Source organism: Rhinatrema bivittatum, chromosome 4 (assembly GCF_901001135.1).
Source record: "Rhinatrema bivittatum chromosome 4, aRhiBiv1.1, whole genome shotgun sequence".
In the NCBI taxonomy this organism is placed as follows: domain Eukaryota; kingdom Metazoa; phylum Chordata; class Amphibia; order Gymnophiona; family Rhinatrematidae; genus Rhinatrema; species Rhinatrema bivittatum.
The window spans coordinates 54410013-54430697 of NC_042618.1; the positions used below are offsets into that span (position 1 = coordinate 54410013).

The following is a 20685-nucleotide window of genomic DNA, read 5'->3' on the forward strand; positions in this document are numbered from 1 at the left end:
GTTCCATCGGTGCCTTGTCGTCCCTCACCACCGATACATTCCTCGGGGGCGATACGCACATCAGCTCCACCGAGATTTTCGATGACGGCACCGATTCCTTCGATGCCGGCACCGATTCCATCGAGGAAATTCTCGATGCCCCCGGTAATTCCTTCGAATCTCTCGGAGCCTCAACCGGGGCCTTCAGGTATACAGCCCCCTCATGGTCCTACAGGTCAGCAGCCTGATCCTTATGACACTTGGGGTGATGATACCTCTACTGACACCGATGATTTGCCTTCACCACCCTCTCCTGCGGAGAGTAGAAAGCGTTCTCCCCCTGAGGACCTCGCTTTCATAAATTTTGTGAAGGACATGTTGGAGTTGGTCCCTTTTCAGCTTCAATCAGAACAAGATGACAGGCACCAGATGATGGAGTTGCTCCAATTCTTGGATGCCCCTAAAGTCATCACCTCTATTCCAATTCATCAGGTTTTTCTGGACCTTCTAAAAAAGAATTGGGAATCTCCTGGTTCTGTTGCTCCAGTGAACAAAAAAGCTGACTCTACTTATCTTGTACAGTCAGCACCTGGCTTTCAGAAACCACAATTAGATCATCACTCTGTTGTGGTAGAATCAACTCAAAAGAAAGCTAAAAGATTAAAGCCACATTCTTCCATACCTCCTGCTAAGGAAAATAAATTCCTAGATAGTATAGGTAGGAAAGTATACCAAGGAGCTATGCTAATTTCCAGAATAGCTTCTTATCAATTGTATATGACCCAATACAATAGGGTCATCCTGAAACAGATGCAGGAGTATTCAGATGCCATACCAGAGCAGTTCCAGCCACATCTTCAGTCCCTACTAAATAAAGGGTTTGAAGCTGGGAAGCATGCAATAAGAACAGCTTATGACATCTTTGATGCTTCCACTAGACTTTCTGCTACGACCATCTCTGCCAGACGCTGGGCTTGGCTTAAGTAGTCTGACCTTCGCCCGGAAGTTCAGGACAGGCTCTCTGATTTGCCCTGCCTAGGGGATAATTTATTTGGTGAGCAAATTCAGCAAATTGTTGCAGAACTGAAGGATCATCATGAGACACTTAAACAGCTCTCATCTATTCCTTCTGACTTGCCTTCTAAACAACCATTTAAGAAGGACTCAAAAAAGTCATTCTTCCGTCCACGGAAGTATTATCCCCCACTAGCCAAGTCTAGGCCTGCGAGGCCTTACCATAAAACTCAGCCTCGTCGGTCTCGAAAACAAAAACCCGCAACAGCTCCACAACCTGGCCCTGCATCGGGTTTTTGACTTTCAATTAGAGAGCAGATGCCAAATCCCTCTTCCAACTATACCAGTAGGAGGTCGGTTAAGCCACTTTCTAGAAAAATGGCAGCATATCACCACAGATCAATGGGTGATAGCGATAATTGCACAGGGTTACCACCTCAACTTCCTGACTCTCCCTTCGGACTCCCCACCCCTGCAGGCGTGGAGACTCACCGATCACTCTATTATTCTAGAGCAGGAGGTTTCCCTTCTCCTCCAGTCAAACGCTATAGAACCTGTTCCTCCCTCACAACAAGGACTAGGGTTCTACTCCAGGTACTTTCTGATCCCAAAAAAGTCAGGAGGACTTCGACCAATCCTGGACTTACGAGCCCTCAACAAGTACCTTCACAAAGAGAAGTTAAAGATGGTAACCCTGGGCTCGCTTCTCCCTCTGCTGCAAAGAGGGGACTGGCTATGCTCTCTAGACCTAAAAGATGCCTATACTCACATTGCGATAGCTCAGTCTCACCGCAAATACCTCCGTTTTTTAGTAGGCCGAAATCACTACCAATACCGAGTGCTCCCTTTCGGCCTGGCATCCGCACCACGAGTTTTCACCAAATGCCTTGTGGTGGTTGCAGCTTTTCTCAGGAAGGAAGGTGTCCACGTCTACCCCTACCTGGACGATTGGTTAATCAGGGCCCCAACCCAGCAAATTGCTCTGTCCTCCCTGACCCTAACAATTCACTCTGCTTTCTCTAGGGTTTCTTGTCAATTACGAGAAATCCTACTTAGTCCCATCTCAGACCTTATCCTTCATTGGGGCAGACTTGGACACCTTACAGGCAAAAGCCTTCCTTCCTCATCCACGGGTTCAAACCCTTGTGTCCCTAGCTCGCCAGCTGCAGTCTCAACCTACAGCTACAGCTCGCCACTTCCTCATTCTACTGGGACACATGGCCTCCTCAGTTTATGTGACTCCCATGGCCCGTCTGGCCATGAGAGTCACACAATGGACTCTGAGATTGCAATGGACCCAAGCTGTTCAGCTTCTGTCCTCCATTGTTCGCATCACCGATGCACTCCGTCTGTCTCTTGCCTGGTGGACAAATCAATTCAACCTCCTACAGGGCTTGCCTTTTCTTCCACCAGACTCTCAGGTAATCCTCACCACCGACGCTTCCAACATCGGTTGGGGAGCCCATGTAAACAATCTACAAACTCAAGGATTCTGGTCACTAGAGGAAGCCAAACACCAGATAAATTTCCTGGAGATGCGAGCAATTCGCTATGCTCTCAGGACTTTTCAGGATTGCCTATCGAACCACGCAATCTTAATTCAGACGGACAACCAGGTGGCCATGTGGTACATAAACAAGCAGGGAGGCACAGGCTCCTTCCTTCTGTGTCAGGAAGCTGCGCAGATTTGGGCAGAAGCCCTCTCCCACTCCATGTACCTCAGGGCCACCTACCTGCCGGGAGTAGACAATGTATTGGCAGACCAGCTGAGCCGTGTCTTCCAACCACACGAGTGGTCACTCAATCCCTCGGTAGCGACCTCTCTGTTTCACAAATGGGGTTATCTCCACATAGACCTCTTTGCGTCCCCTCAGAACCACAAAGTAGACAATTACTGCTCTCTCATTCGGAGCCAGCACTCTCGGCCGAGGGATGCATTCTCCCTCACGTGGACAACCGGTCTGCTCTATGCATTCCCTCCACTTCCTCTTCTGTTGAAGACACTTGTGAAGCTGCGTCAGGACAGGGGAACTATGATCCTGATAGCACCGCACTGGCCACGCCAAGTGTGGTTTCCCATACTCCAGGATCTCTCCATCCGCAGGCACATTCCTCTGGGAAAGGACCCGCATCTGATCACTCAAAACGACGGATGCCTCCTCCATCCCAACCTCCAAGCCTTGTCCCTGACGGCATGGATGTTGAAAGGTTAGTCCTTCAGCCATTTAACCTTTCAGATTCAGTTTCTCATGTCCTGATCGCTTCACGAAAGCCTTCCTCAAGAAAATCTTATTCCTACAAATGGAAAAGGTATACATCATGGTGCACTTCTCAGTCCCTTGATCCCCTTTCCTGTCCAATCTCTAAATTCTTGGACTATCTCTGGCATCTATCAGAATCAGGTCTAAAGACCTCTTCCATTAGAATGCATGTCAGTGCGGTAGCCGCCTTCCATAAAGGTATCGGGGGTGTCCCTATTTCAGTACAACCCCTTGTTACACGTTTTCTTAAAGGATTGCTCCATTTGAAGCCACCTTTACGTCCTCCGGCCCCATCTTGGGACCTTAACCTGGTTCTTGGTCGCCTTATGAAACCACCTTTCGAACCTCTTTACTCCTGTGACTTAAAATATCTCACATGGAAAGTATTATTCCTTTTGGCTATCACTTCAGCTCGCAGGGTTAGTGAATTACAGGCCCTAGTTACCTATCCGCCTTACACTAAACTCCTGCAGGACCGGGCGGTACTCCGCACTCACCCTAAATTTTTACCTAAGGTAGTTTCGGAGTTTCATATTAATCAATCCATCATACTACCTATCTTCTTTCCCAGGCCCCACTCCAACTCCGGGGAAAAGACTCTGCATACCCTAGACTGTAAACGGGCTCTAGCTTTCTATCTAGACCGTACAGTTGCCCACAGGAAGAGCACTCAATTATTCGTCTCTTTCCATCCTAACAAGTTAGGGCAACCTGTGGGTAAGCATGCTCTTTCCTCCTGGTTGGCGGATTGCATCTCCTTCTGCTATCAGCAAGCTGGCATTCCTTTTCAAGACCGTGTTAAAGCACACTCTGTGAGGGCCATGGCGACTTCAGTAGCACACCTTCGATCGGTGCCGCTTCCTGACATCTGCAAGGCTGCAACCTGGAGTTCCCTCCATACATTTGCAGCCCACTATTGTTTGGACAAAGCTGGAAGACAGGATTCCATCTTCGGCCAATCTGTCTTGCGTAACCTTTTTCCAACATGATGTACCAACACCCTTCCACCCCAGTTGTTGTGCCTGTTGCACGCCGTTGGGTACATTTGGTGCATATTAGGACATCCTCAGCTCGGTACTCACCCATTTGTGAGGACAACCATCCTGCTTGTCCTGTGAGAAAGCAAATGTTGCTTACCTGATGTAACAGGTGTTCTCACAGGACAGCAGGATGTTAGTCCTCACGAAACCCGCCCACCACCCCGCGGTGTTGGGTTCGTTTTTATTTTATTTTTCGGCACTGCCTGTAGCTTTGAAACAAGACTGAAGGGAGACCCCTGCTGGCTGCAGGGTTAGTGCCGTGCTGGGCATGCCCAGTAGGGGCCAGTCAAAGTTCCTGAAACTTTGACAGAAGTTTTCCGTTGTTGTGCTCCATCCTCGATGTCACCCATTTGTGAGGACTAACATCCTGCTGTCCTGTGAGAACACCTGTTACATCAGGTAAGCAACATTTGCTTTACCTTATCATTCGGTTGTCATTGAATCTGCCCTGAGAAAAACAAAGAAAACATTTTATTCCGGTACACCTCCTGAGAAGGATCCCATGTAGCTTGACAATTTCAGGAAGAACATTTTTCAGAGCTCCATGCTAAGTGCACAGATTCATTCTCACCTATTTTTACATGGCGTATTACTTATACAACTGTATACAAAACTAAAACCTTTCCTTCAGCTGACTGAGGGCAGAAATTATTATTCTCAGTCACTTCTAGTTGCTGAAGAATTGCATATACCATCTTCTTCAATCAGTCTATGAACCTTATGATATTTTATCACATACCTCAACACCTTCTATTGGAGCTCAATTCATAGCCTTGTTGTGAGTGAGCAGCCTATGTGATGATGTTCTTGACAAGCTGGCAGATGTTCCTTGTCTAGGGGAACACTTGTTTGGAGAGAAGCTCAGAGAAATGCTCACACAGTTTTTGGGTTTTTGGGTACTTGCCAGGTTCTTATAGCCTGGATTGGCCACTGTTGGAAACAGGATGCTGGGCTTGATGGACCCTTGGTCTGACCCAGTATGGCATTTTCTTATGTTCTTATGTTCTTAGGGCAAAGGAGCAGAATCTAGCAGTCCAATCCCTCTCAAGAGGACCTGAACCACCATCTTGTTCAAGACACTCCTTCTATGCCAGGCTTCCAAAACCTGTCCTGGGAACCCCACTGCCATTCGGGTTTTCAGGATATCCATAATGAATATGCATGAAATACATTTAAATATACTGAGTCTCCATCATATGCAAATTTATCTCCTACATAACATAGTAACATAGTATTGATGACAGAAAAGAACCAAATGGTCCATCCAGTCTGCCCAGTAAGTTATTTATCATAATATCTGCTGCACCATGCAGATTACCCCCATGTTTCTCTTAAGGGTAGTAACTACCACTCCATACAGTTTTCCCCAAGCCTTATGATAACCCGTAAAAAATTTACTGTTGGGTGATGAGGCTTCTTGAAAATTCAGACAGTGCTGCTTGGCTTACTTTGCTTATGGACTTGGCCTTAGAATCAGTTATGTGCTTTATCCCTTATATTGTCACATCAGTAGCCCAGACTGTAAAGGTCAGGGCCCGTGTTGGTTGTTGTCTGAATCCAGTTCCTCTTCCTACCCCACAACCCTGTCGTCAAAATGGAGAGCAATGTTGCAGATATGTCAAAAGCATCAAGGCTTATTGATTAAGGGTAATAATCCCATGCCTTCTGTTAAGGGTAGTATCAGTTGTCCAGACTGTGAAAGTCAGGGCCCTCTTGGTTGTTGTCAAAAGCATCAAGGCTTATAGGTTAAGGGTAGTAACCACCGCACCAGCAAGTTACCCAATGTACCCTTTTCTTCATTTCCATCCTCAAGCCTTTAGGAATCCACGTGTTTATCCCATGTCCCTTTGAATTCTTTGACTGTTTTCATTTTCACCACCTCCTCTGGAAGGGCATTCCAAGCATCCACCATCCTCTTCATGAAGAAATATTTCCTGACATTGGTTCAGAGTCATTCCCCCTGGAGTTTCATTTCATGACCCCTGGTTCCACTGATTTCTTTCCAACGGAAAAGGTTTGAAGTTCATGCATCATTAAAACCTTTCAGGTATCTGAAGGTCTGTATCATTTATCCCCATACCTCTCTTCCAGGGTATTTATATTTATATACTTCAGCCTCTACTCATATGTCTTATGATACTGACTCCATACCATTTTGGTTGCCCTTCTCTGGATTGCCTCCACTGTCTCTATCCAGTAGTCCAGGTGCGCCTCACCAAAGACCTTTACGAGGGCAATATCACTTCCTGCATATTCATTGTGGATATCCTGAAAATCCGACTGGTTGTGGGGGTCCCTAGGATAGGCTTGGAAAGTCCTGTTCTATACTTAAGAGGCAGTACTTCCACAGGTGCCCCTTCTAGCTTATTCAGGTATTGGCTCCTGTCTCTTCCTACTCAGCAACAGCATCTTCCAGCTCTTGCTCGTCAGCATGAGCACTTTCGACCTAAAGCACGTAAGAAGCCCAGCCCAAATTGGGACTGAGTTTTTGATTCTCTGCATGTGCACCAATTGCCCTTTCTGATGGGGAGAAATTTAGGTCTTCCTAAAGGAATGGTGCAAAATAACGAAAGACCGCTGGGTTCTCAAGATTGTGAAATCTGGATACCGTTTGCATTTTCTCTGGCTACCATCTCTTCCTTATTGTTTGGCCTTCCATCCGAATCTCTCTCACTTGATACAGCTCCATCTGGAAGTTGATTCATTTCCAAACAGTGGCCAATCCAGGCAACAAGTATCTGGCAAGTACCCAAATACTAAGTAGATCCCATGCTACTGCTGCCAGCAACAGCAGTGGCTATTCCTTAAGTCAACCCGATCAAAAGCAGTCGATGGACCTCTCCTCCAAAAATCTATTCAAACCTTTTTTAAACCCAGCTACACTAACTGCACTAACTACATCCTCTGGCAACAAATTCCAGAGCTTAATAGTGCGCTGAGTGAAAAAGAATTTTCTCTGATTAGTTTTAAATGTGCTACTTGATAACTTCATGGAGTGCCCCCTAGTCTATTATCCAAAAGATAAATAAACATATGGATAAAGGTGAGCCAGTTGATATGGTATACCTGGATTTCCAGAAAGCATTTGACAAAGTCCCTCATGATAGACTTCTTAGGAAATTAAAAAATCACAGGACTGGATGCAGTGTCCTATTGTGGATTGCAAACTGGTTAAAATGTAGAAAATAGACAGTAGGGCTAAATGATCAATTTTCCCACTGGAGAAAGGTGAATAGTGAAATGCCCCAGATATCTGTTCTGGGACCACTGCTTTGTAATATATTTATAAATGACCTGGAAATGGGAACGAGTGAAATGATCAAATTTACCAATGACACAAAATTATTTAAAAAATTAAAGCATAAGAGAATTGCGAGAAATTGCAAGAAGATCTTGCAAAATTGGGAGATTGGGCATGCAAATGGCAAATTAAATTTAATGTGGACAATTGTAAAGTGATATATTTAGAGTAGTTTAACCCAAATTATAGCTACACAATGCAAAGTAGCTATAATCAAGTTGGCTTAGGGAATAACCACTGCTATTAATCAAGTTGACTTAGGGAATATCCACTGCTATTATTATTAGCATTAGTCGCATGAGATCTATTTAATGTTTGGGTACTTGTGAGTTGGATTGGCCACTGTTGGAAACAGGATGCTGGGCTTGATGGACCCTCAGTCTGACCCAGTATGACAACTTCTTATGTACCCGTTCTAGACCTCTCATGATTTTAAACACCTCAGCCATTTCTTCTCCAAGCTGAACAGCTTTAATCTCTTTAGCCTTTCCTCATAGGGGAGCTGTTCCATCCCTTTTGTCATTTTGGTTGCCCTTCTTTGTACCTTCTCCAGTGCAACTATATCTTTTTGGAGATGCAGTGACCTGAATTGTACACAGTACTTAAGGTGCGGTCTCACCATGGAGCGAATCAGAGGCATTATGACATTTTCTGTTTTACTCTTCATTCCCTTCCTAATAATTCCTAACATTGTTTGCTTTTTTGACTGCCTTAGTACACTGAGCTGATGATTTCAATATATTATCCATTATGATGCATAGATCTTTTTCCTGGGTGGTAACTCCTAATATGGAACCTAACATCGTATAACTACAGCAAGGGTTATTTTTCCCTATATGCAACACCTTGCACTTCTCCACATTATATTTCATCTGCCATTTGGATGACCAATCTTCCAGTCTCACAAGGTCCTTCTGCAATTTATCACAATCCGTTTGTGATTTAACTACTCTGAATAATTTTGTATCATCTGCAAATTTGATTACCTTACTCGTCATATTCCTTTCTAGATCATTTATAAATATATTGAAAAGCACTGGTCCAAGTCCAGATCCCATAGGCACTCCACTGTTTATCCTTTTCCACTGAGAAAACTGACCATTTAATCCTATTGTTTCCTGTCTTTTAACCAGTTTGTAATCCACAAAAGGACATTGCTTCCTATCCCATGACTTTTTAGTTTTCTTAGAAGCCTCTCATGAGGGACTTTGTCAAACGCCTTCTGAAAATTCAAACACTACATCTACCGGTTCACTTTTATCCACATGATTATTAACCCCTTCAAAAAAAATAAAGTAGATTTGTGAGGCAATCAATGTATCACTCACTTAACGACAGAAGATGCTCCAAGTTACATTAAAACAATTAAATCAGTACCTATAACAAACATACATCATCAAAATACAACTCCAAGCAAATTTCCATAACCAACACAGGCAATACATATCACAAAATAAATATCAAACTATCACAAAAACAGAAAACAAAGATAAACTAAACAGAACATTTAATACTACAAATATCAGAAATTAAAACAATCTAAAAAGAAATTTCTACTAGCCTCTCCTTCTTAGTTGGAGTTACAAATAGTCTGAGTTTATTATTTTGTTTACCGTCCTGCTTGTCCACAGAAAGTCAGCCACACACATGGGTAATATCATCCAATGGCCACAAGCTTGGGTAAATCCATGCTGATTGTGTTCTATTAAACCATGTCTGTCTTTCTTACAGGACAAGCAGGATGGTAGTCCTCACATATGGGTGACATCACAGGATGGAGCCCAGTCACGGAACACTTTTGTCAAAGTTTCTAGAACTTTGACTGGCACCTACTGGGCATGTCCAGTATGGCACTAAACCTGCAACCAGCAGGGATCACCCTTCAGTCTTCTTTTTTCCGCGCAGCAGTAGCCATGTGGGTTAAGGAGCTCCACAGAGATTCCTGACAGGAATTTCTCACGGAATTACTAAAAACTTTCATACCCCACAGGGGTCCCTCCTTCGAATTTTTGACTACGCGGTACTCCGGTAAGTTTTTACCCGTTTTCGGTCGATTCCCGTTGAGTTTGGCCCTCGCGGCCTACTGGCCATCGACTGTACCATGGCTAAATTTTTCAAAGGCCATGGCGTCGGGGTTCCATCGGTGCCCGGACTGTACTCGCACCATGTCCATAACAGACCTGCATAAATTCTGTGTAATGTGTTTCGGGTGCGAGCATGATGTCCTGACTTGCACCAAATGTGCCTTAATGACACCAAAAGGTCGCAAGGCCAGAATGGTGAACATGGAACTTCTCTTCCGTACTTAAACTCCGACGCCGTCTATTGCATAGATGTTATCTGAACCGGCACCGTCCACTTCGCGCCAGTATCGGCCACTGGACGGTGACCATCTGGCGTCGACGACTTATCGGCCTTTGACTACCTCTACTCCCCCTCAGGACCGAGGGGATCGTAGAGAGAAACATCGACACCGGAAGTCTCGGACTATCGATGAAGGAAAATCATAGACCTCGCCATCGTCCAAGCCGCCATCGAAGAAACTCCGTCCAGAAAAGGCACCGACTCTTTCTGTGACCGGGTCACCAAGGCAACCCTTACCCGGACAGGTATCGGGAGCCGCTACTCTGCCTTTAACGCCTCTGCCTCCTTCTTCCCTTCCAGAGCCGGGGCTGCTTGCTCCAGGTCTCCATGAAGAACTGGACCAGATGGTTCAGGAGGCCATCGATAAGGCGATGCACAGACTCCAAGGTCCCCCTGCACCGAACCCAGTGCAGGTCGTGGAACAGACCATCTATCCCATTCCGGCAGCATTGGCACCGCTGCTCTCGAGGATGGAAGCGCTCATAGCCGCTTTTCCACCGATGGATCCTGGGTCACTGATGGCTCCGGTGCCTTCCCCACTTACCCTGTCATTGGGAGGGGAAACACCGTTCCGCATTCCTCCATCGAGAGTCCTTCCGATGCCTCAATCATTGATGCCGATGCGCCCATTGGCGTCACCGATCCATCCATCGATGCCCTCGATGTCTGCACCGGTGCCCTCATCGGTGCCTCCAGATCCTAGACCAGGACTTTCACGAATACCATTGTCCTGTCCTTCTCAGGTTCCTACAGGGACAAGTGCTGATCCGTATGATACCTGGACTGACTATTCATCTCAATACACCGATGATTTACCATTGCCACCTTCTCCTACTGAAAGTAGGAAGCGTTCTCCTCCAGAGGACTTGTCTTTCATAAATTTTGTGAAGGAAATGTCTGAATTTGTTCCCTTCCAATTATAGACTGAGCAAGATGATAGGCACCAAATGATGGAGCTGTTGCAATTCCTGGATGCTCCCAAGGAAATAACCTCCATCCCTATTCACCAGGTTCTTTTGGATCTCCTCAAAAAGAACTGGGAACACCCTGGTTCTGTTGCTCCAGTCAACAGAAAAGGTGATACCACTTATTTGGTCCAGTCAGCCCCAGGATTCCAGAAACCGCAGCTGGACCACCAATCTGTGGTTGTAGAATCGGCCCAAAAGAGGGCAAAAATATCAAAACCCCACTCTTCCTTTCCCCCAGGTAAGGAACAGAAATTCCTGGATGCCATTGGCCGGCATGTCTTCCAGGGATCAATGCTTATCTCTCGGATCGCCTCTTACCAGCTGTTTATGACCCAGTACAACAGGGTCTTATTCAAGCTGATACAGGACTTTGCAGAGTCCCTGCCTCAGCAATTCCAGGAACAGCTTCAAGCTGTGGTACACATGGGCTTCGAGGCAGGGAAGCATGAAATCAGATCCTCAGTCTCGTCAACCGCGGAAACAAAAGCCGCAGGTAGCTCCTCAGCCGGGCCCTGCTTCCGGCTTTTGACTCCTGCATAGAGAGCAGCAGCCAGTTTCCACTGCCTCAGATACCAGTGGGAGGTCGATTGTGCCATTTCAACAATAGGTTGCACACAATCACTTCAGACCAGTGGGTCCTTGCCATAATCTCTCAAGGTTATCGCCTGAACGTTTTCTTCATTCCACTGGACTCCCCACCTCTACCGACATGGAGAACATCCGACCACTCACTTCTCCTGGAGCAGGAGGTCTCCCTCCTCCTCCAGTCCAGAGCAATAGAGCCAGTGCCCTATTCCCAACAAGGCCTAGGATTCTATTCCCGGTACTTTCTAAGCCCCAAAAAATCAGGCGGCATTCGTCCAATTATGGACCTTCGTGCCCTCAACAAGTACCACCACCAAGAGAAAAGTTCAAGATGGTAACCTTGGGTTCCCTCCTTCCTCTTCTGCAAAAAAGGAGACTGGCTCTGCTCTCTCGAGCTCCAAGACGCGTGCACACACATTGCGATAACTCCATCTCATCGCAGGTTCCTGAGATTTCTGCTACCATTTGGCCTGGCATCTGCACCACGAGTCTTCACCAAGTGCCTCGTAGTAGTAGCAGCCTTCCTCAGGACTCAAGGTGTTCACGTCTACCTCTATCTAGGTGATTGGTTGATCATGGCTCCCACTCAGCAAGCTGCTCTGTCGTTCCCTACATCTTACTTTACACACTCTGATTTCGCTAGGATTTTTCGTCAACTACGTGAAATCCTTAGTCCCATCCGTAGTCCCATCTCAAACTTTATCATTCATTGGGGCAGACTTGGACACCTTGCAGGCAAAGGTATTTCTGCCTCGACAGTGAGCTGTCACTCTCTTCTGTCTCGCACTCCAGCTACAGTCTCAGCACCGCATGACTGCACACCACTTCCTCATCCTGCTAGGACACATGGCGTCCTCAGTACAGGTTACCCCACTGGCCAGCTTGACCATGAGAGTCATGCAGTGGACTCTAAGGTCACAATGGACTCAGTCCGTCCAACTTCTATTGATGACTGTCCACATCACTGACTCACTTCGTCAGTCTCTAGCCTGGTGGCAAAATCAGATCAATCTCCTCAGAGGTCTGCCCTTCCAGGCTCCAGACCCTCAAATAATTCTCACCACCGATGCTTCCAACCTCGGCTGGGGAGCCCATGTCGCCGATTTGCAGACACAAGGAACTTGGTCTCCAGAGGAAGCCAAACACCAAATCAATTTCCTGGAGCTGCGAGCAATCAGATATGCTCTGAGTATTTCAGGATCACCTTTCCAACCCGGTCATCCTCATTCAGACGGACAACCAGGTGGCCATGTGGTATATCAACAAACAGGGAAGGACTGGGTTCTACCTACTGTGTCAGGAGGCTGCGCAGATATGTGCGGAGACCCTCTCCCATTCGATGTACCTCAGGGCCACCTACTTGCCAGGAGTGGAAATTGTGTTGGCGGACAAGCTGAGTCACGCCTTTCAACCACGCGAGTGGTCCCTCAACCCCACTGTAGCAGACTCAATATTCCAATGTTGGGGTTACTCCCACATAGACCTCTTTGCGTCACCTCATAACTGCAAAGTACTGAATGTTTGCACTCTCACTCTCAGCCAAGGGATACATTCTCCCTCTCATGGGCAACCGGTCTCCTACATGCATTCCCTCCAATTCCACTTCTCTCGAAGACTCTCGTGAAGTTACGTCAGGACAAGGGAATCATGAGCCTGATAGCACCTCACTGGCCTCGCCAAGTGTGGTTTCCAATACTTCAGGACCTCTCATTTTGCAGGCACATTCCCTTGGGAAAGGACCCGCTTCTGATCACTCAGAACGACGGGTGCCTACGCCACCCCAATCTTCAGGCCTTATCTCTGACGGCCTGGATGTTGAAAGGTTAATTCTTCAGCCACTTAACCTTTCAGAGCCAGTTTCCCGTGTCCTAACTGCTTCACGGAAGCCTTCCGCGAGAGAATCTTATCTTTACAAATGGAACAGGTTTAAATCATGGTGTTCTTCTCAATCCCTTGATCCCTTTACGTGTTCCACCACTCAGTTTCTAGACTATCTCTGGCACTTTTCAGAATCAGGTCTAAAAACCTCCTCCATCAGAATGCATGTCAGTGTGGTAGCCGCCTTCCATAGAGGTGTCAGGGATCTGAACATTGTTCTTTCTGAATAGATGAAGCTACCCTTTGAACCATTAGAATCAGTTTCTCTTAAAATGTTTGACTTGGAAAGTAGTATTTCTTGTTGTGGCAACATCATCCAGAAGAGTCAGTGAACTTCAGGCATTAGTTCACAATAAGGTGGTGCTCCACACCCACCTGAAACTTCTACCAAAAGTCACAGCAGCTTTCCCTATTAATCACTCCATCATATTGCCTACCTTCTTCCTGAGGCCACATGCACATGAAGGTGAGAGAGCCCTTCATAACCCAGATTGCAAAAGAGCCTTAGCCTACTACAAAAGAAAAATTTAGCTATATCGTCAGGCTTCACAAGTCTTCATATCTTACGATCCTAACAGACTGGGCATAGCAGTTACTAAAAGTACATTGTCTAACTGGATAGCAGACTGCTCACAGCACTGCTGTAATACTGCAGGCGTTCAAATTACAGAGTCTGTCAAAGTTCATCAAGTTATAGCTATGGCCTCTGCTTATTTGTGAGCAGTTCCTCTCAAATAAATCTGCAAAGCTGCAACTTGGCTCTTAGTACACACCTTTACATTCCATTACTGTAGGAACAACCTTTCAAGGAGTGACAGTAAATTCAGACAAGCAGTTTTGTGTAATCTGGTTAACTAATAGTCTATTTTCCACAATGGGGTCTGGATTGCTTATTCAGTAAATGCTCCACTGCAGCCCTCAACTATGGACCTCCGGCATGACTAATTCAGCCCTGCTTATTGACAGAAAATGCAAGTTTTCTTACCACAAATGGCATTTTTTTGTAGATAGCAGGATGAATTAATCATGCTAAATAACCACCCACCCCCTGGGAAAGTCAACTATCTAGCTAGATTTAGCTCTAAACCCGACTGAGGAGGATCTTGAGGCAGTGCCTATGTGGGAATTCCAATAACTGAAATGTTAATTATCCCAAAAATAGCTGGAAAAACATGAATCAATACTAAATAGAAAAAATTCTGCTAAATGATTAAGGCTTTAATTGTATATAAAGAGTGACCATCATACAGCGCCCTTGCAACTGGAAGCTTATGCTGAGAAAGCTTTTATGAGCGCTGAGGCTTTATAATCATAGGTCACTTCTTATGTGCAAGTCTGTAAGAGTAATGTATTCCCCCTTCTTTTCTTTAGTTATGGTGGCTATATAAAGATGCACTTATCTTGCAGTGAGATATCCAAAGATGCAGCTGTACTGAAATCTTCTGCACTTGTCCTTTGAGATGACTGATCAATAGTGCCTTTGTGTCTACCGACACTGCAATGTTTCGAAATACTTCTTCTTCAGGGAACACAAAGTTATGAACTGCAAGAGGATAAATTGTTTGAAAAGTGCGGTCAATGTACCATCGGGAAAAGATTTCCGTTGCGTTTTAGGTGCCACAAGCTACCTGTTAGCGTTCCTGCCCGCTAACAAAGGGGTCATTTAACAAAATGCGCTAAGGCATTTTCGCATGCGTTAAGGGCTTATCGCATGCGAAAAGCCCCGTAAACGCATGCGATAAGCCCTTACCGCATGCGAAAACGTCTTTAACGCATGCGATAGCACCACATCGTATGGTGCGATGTAAATTTGAAAAAGAGGAGGAGTTAGGGGCGGGGAGTGGGCTGGGTTTGCCAGTCTGCGAAGTGCTATCGCACAGACTTAACACTGATTTTAACTACACCTTTTTCAGTAGCGTTAAGGGGCAGTAAGGTTTTAGCGCATTTCGCGATGTCTCCTGAAAGGCTTGTTTTAGTAGTTTTGAAGCTCCTGGAGCACCAGCCGAGCCATTGGGGGGGGGGGAGAGAGAGAGAGACCACTGTTCTGTTCGTACGTCTCACGTTGAATGTCAAAGTGGCCCCTAACCCCCTACACTAATACCTAAACCTCACCTCGAGTTACTAGGTGGGCCTCCCATAGGGATACAAATACCTATCTAGGGAGAGGGCATTATGGTTACTCTCTCTCTCTCTTACCCACCATTAGCAATGGTCCCCCAGTGGTTGTATGCAGGAAATAAACAGGTATGGGACATATCACAAAGTCTGAAAATGTTATCGCAATTTGCGCTAACTTAGCTCTTCACATAGGTAATTAGCACAAATTGTGATAAACTGTATATTAGCATAAACACACCCCTTTTGCTATCGCATGCGATACTTATCACATTTTGATAAATCCAGGCCAGAGTTTGTGTTTATAGTTAATGAGCTACTCTGAATGATTTTGCATTGCAGCACTCATTATTGATCTATGTAAAATTGGTCACACAGGAAACTACACATGAAATTTTACTATTTATAAAGAAGTTAAATTTTGTAAGTATGGCTTTGTGTGGTAAATCACCAAACCGTGTTCATTTTTGCAAATAACACGCACTAAATGCTGACATAATGAGCAAAACCATCTTTGCAAAGTTTTACTCCCCTTTGTATATGATGTATTTATCTTAGTTTGCTATGTATTTTTTTTATGTCAATACACAATAAACAGTTTAATTCTTAAGTATATCCAAGTTATTTTTCTGCACATATGAAAACTATTTTTCTTTTCTACGGTTATCTTTATAGCTTCCAAAGCAGTGAATGTTGACATGCACTTTCCATTTGTACGTGATTTATGTACTGATGAGATTTGTAGAATTCCAAATCAGAAACTATTCGTCTTTGTGACTACATAAAACCTGTTCTTTTAGGTCATTTTAAGCATTATAACCTTTTTGTTTTAATCTATATTTTTAGGTTCTTCAGCTGGGATCAGACATTCTTCCTCAATATAAACAAGAAGCACCAAAGACTCCCCCACATATTATCTTACATTACTGTGCATTTAAAACCACCTGGGACTGGGTCATCTTGATCTTAACCTTCTACACTGCAATTATGGTTCCTTATAATGTTTCCTTCAAAACAAAACAGAACAACATTGCTTGGTTGGTTCTGGACAGTGTGGTGGATGTAATTTTTCTGGTTGACATTGTTTTAAATTTTCACACAACTTTTGTTGGTCCTGGTGGAGAAGTCATATCTGATCCTAAACTCATAAGAATGAACTATTTGAAAACCTGGTTTGTGATCGACCTGCTTTCTTGTTTACCTTATGACATCATCAATGCATTTGAGAACGTCGATGAGGTAAGCCATCTCTGCCTCAGAAAATGAAAGCATTGTTATGCTTAACCATAAATCTTCATTTTTTTTTCACCACAGCAAATAAGGATGATGTGCCCAGCAAGAAAATTACATTGTTGTCTTCCCATATTTCTGCAAATGGGCCTCATATAATGTTTGTGATTTGATTTCATGGGTTTGATGGCAGTATCTTGAAAGCCAATTTACTATTGTTGAGAAAAGCTTGGTACTATATTTCCTTGTACCTTGTAATTACTGCTGGGGTAATTATCCTTACAGTAAAGTGCTACATGCTAAAACAGTGTTCTTCAATACTACTTTTATGACAAGGAGGGGTACAATTCCAGGACTTTACAACTATGTTTGACTGTGACTTGAAGAAATCAGGATACCTATGAAGAGCTATTATAGTCTGAGCTCTTTAACATTTCAGCCAACAATGCTTGCAAAATTAATTTAAGCTATTCTGCTAAGAAAAGTCATAATAAGCATAGCTAATAGCAATTGAGCAAGTCAAGGCAGAAAAACTCCATTATGAAAATGTGATTATAATGCAATTATTACCAACTTTAATTTCCCTGTGGTTCTTCATATCCCCTAGTAAACTAATCGGCAGGCAAAGCCATAGATCATTATTTTCTTTAAGTATTGTACTTGTCAACAGTTATAATAGTTCTAGCTTTTAAAAAATGCTTTTTATAGTAAACAAACTTTCTATTTTCTTTTTCTCATTTACTAAAACATTTTTGATATGTACATTGTTGTACTATTAATGCCTTTCTTCTCTTAAGTATCAAGACTGTTCTTTGCTATATAGTCAAGAATAGCCCCACTATTGTTATACTAGTGAAAGGCCCATCACGAACTATAGGCAAAAAAGGCAGCAACATGTATACCCTCACTGCTCCAAGATCCTATCACCTCTGAGAATCTGGATGTGTTAGGTTTATATCCAACATACTCCTGCTTTTCAACGTTGGTAAAAGTATAGGCACTGTTATACAGTCTCCATTGTATGCAAACACAGTATATCTCATGCATTTTCATTGTGGATATCCTGAAAACCATACCTGTTTATGGTACTCAAGGACCTAGTTGCCTACCCCTGTAGCAGACCATGAAATTTGATTAGCTAGGTTTTCAACCATAAGCATTGAGAGGAAGATGCCACCTTGGCTTCACCATTTTTTGACTGATAGGCTGTTGTCGGTGTGGTGAAAGGAGAAGCTTTTCTTTCCTAAATCTTTAAAGTGTGAGGTCTCTCAGGGCTCAGTATTTTCTTTCACACTGTTTAATATTTATCTCTGGATGTCATCAGATCTTATAGATTTCAATTTCAATGTTAGATTGATGACATCCATCTGCACTGTCCATTATTAAGAAATGTAAATAGTTCAATTGCCTCTGTCAATAAGTATTTCGAGAGTATTGCAGGCTAGATGATAGCCAATCGGTTGAAACTTAATCCCAAAAAAAAATTGAAGTTCTTTGGGTCAGCAAGCATGAACCATAGGATGTTCAGTTTCAATTACAATTAGGGAGCCCAACTTTCAAAACTGCATACATTATACCATTTGCTAATGTAAGTGGGCCTGCAGAGATTTATGCTAGCTTTTTATAAATTGTGTGGCAGGAGCTGCATAGTTTATAAAATACCACGTATTGCTGACCCAAAAGTATATTTGTAATGCAGGAACATGCAGACTTCTCTGCACATTCTATAAAATTAAATACATAAATTTTTACATTTGTAATGATTATAACAATGCATGTATAATAACCTAGAATTAAAGGCAGAGGCAGGTATTTTATTAAATATGAATTTCTGAAAATACTTGTGAGTGTGCTTTGAATCACCAGTTTGCCAATACCTCCACCAGTTTACTCAGATCTTCATCAGTTCATTTAACCCCTTCAGCACTTCATGCTGAACCCCCTACCAGCTCCCAATTAAAAACTACATGCAAAAAGACAAGTGTGATTTCAATTTAAAAATAGCATGTATTCTGCCACTTCCTGTAAAACCATCCAATGCGGATCACAAATTGAGCAAGTTAATTATTTTATTTTATTTATTTAACGGTTTTTTTATACCGAGGTATAGCTAGCTGCCTTCACTCCGGTTTACATCAAAAAACAACATTACATTTAACAGTATCTGAACTCAAAAACTGGAAAACAGGACATCAATACTTTCTTATTACAATTGAAAAAGAACAAACATTACAATGTAAGTCAGTGCAAAACGACAGGTTAGCAGGTGTAAGAGTGTACGCAGAAATTCAGTAATTCGTGTGCATATAACAAGCAGATTTTAAAATCCCTGCGCACGCCAGAAGCGGGAGGATGTGCGCACAAGTTGGGGCGGTGCGCACCAAGCAGATTTTATAAGCCAGCCGTGGACGCACATATCTCTCACTGAGGGCGCAAGGAAAAGGTTTCAAAAAGGCACAGTAAGTGGGTCTGGTCCGCACGGGCAAGGGTGTGTCGGGGGATGGTTAGCAGATGTGTGCTGAAAATATGGATGCGCACAAGTGTGCGCCAGGGTCCCCTGCTGTGAAAATTTACTTTTGCTCTGGGGGTTGTGTAAGTAGTAAAATAAACAAAAGGCCAGGCAGTAGGGTTTTAAGTATCAGGGCTAATGGGGGGGGGGGGGGAACAGTGGCTATAAAATTAGGGGGTTTGCAAGTCCTATCCCTGAACTGGGAACGAACTGGGAAAAATGACTCATGTCGTCGATGCGCGTTCCTTGTAAAATTTCCCTGTCTTACGTGGTAGACGCGTGATTTGTGCTCATATATGCACGTCTGTTATAAAATGGACACGTCTCTGGGCGTGAGCCGGCTTACGCACACTCATGTGCGCCCACATGGCTGTTTCAAAGTTATCCTCATACGTTTTACAAAATAGCAATTTGTGCCTATATTTACAAAATCTGCCTCACAACAACCCTAAACAGCCCTGTTTTTCCCCCATTAACATTTTACGTGCAGCATTACAAGTACGCACCTACTTTTGAGGTTTTATAAAGTAAGATATATGTGTGTACATGCTACATAAACGCGTATATGCTAATTTTGTGTGTGCAGGTTTTTCAAAGTTACTTCCAGAAACTTTAGTGCTTCTTTTGAGTTGAGGGTCCAGATTTTTCTGGTCATCCTGAATTCTTAGCCTACAATGGAGATTTACATCATTGGCACAGTGCGAAAATCCATGTTTAAGCTTTGCATGATTTTCAATTGAAAGCATACTCCTTGGCTGACAAACTAAAAATGGTGTGTTATGCTCTTATGTTGTCGCATGATTATCTCATTGTTAGTGGGTATTCTGGCAAAAACTTTGCACTAATTGCAGGTTCTGAAGAATATGGCAGCGAGGATGGTCTCTTGATGTCATATTAGGGATGATATTCTATTTTGGTCAAACAGCATTGATTGCCGATTTCGTATTGTGTGCAGTTTAAATAACTATTTTACGTTAAAGGCCATGAATAGTATGGACCCAAGTTATTTATCAGACAAAGTAGTGATGTATATACTAGGTTGGTATCTAAGATCAGAGAAGGATGCGTCCCTTTGTGTTTCTTCAATTAAAAAAGTTAAATTGATCAGATCAAGAGCTAGGACATTTTCTTGTTCAGCACCCACTATGTGGAATACGCTTCCAAAAAATAATCAGATCAGAAAAAGCTGAGTTATATAAATCTACTTTTTCCACATATGTTTGGTAGTAAAGACTTATTGGATATATCTCAATTTGATTTATTAATTCATAAATTTGTTCTTCTAGGATTCTATTATTAGCACTTTATGATTTTCTTGTTTTGTAATAACTTTTATGTTTGTTTATGTTTTTGTAAAGATTTACAGGTCAATATTCAGTAAGCTAGAGAGTGGAGAAGTTATTCAGATAAAGTTACCTGGATAATTTCAGCTGAATATTCA

General features: G+C 43.5%; 1 protein-coding gene across 4 annotated transcripts in view; it reads left to right on the forward strand.

Moving 5' to 3' along the window:
• KCNH5 (potassium voltage-gated channel subfamily H member 5) overlaps nucleotides 1-20685 on the forward strand; it is a 568772-nt gene that overhangs the window by 133184 nt on the left and 414903 nt on the right. For all 4 annotated transcript variants that reach the window (XM_029598143.1, XM_029598144.1, XM_029598145.1 and 1 more), the window contains one exon: nucleotides 16352-16744. In XM_029598143.1, the coding sequence (XP_029454003.1) occupies nucleotides 16352-16744 (393 nt within the window). The remainder of the gene's footprint in view (nucleotides 1-16351; nucleotides 16745-20685) is intronic.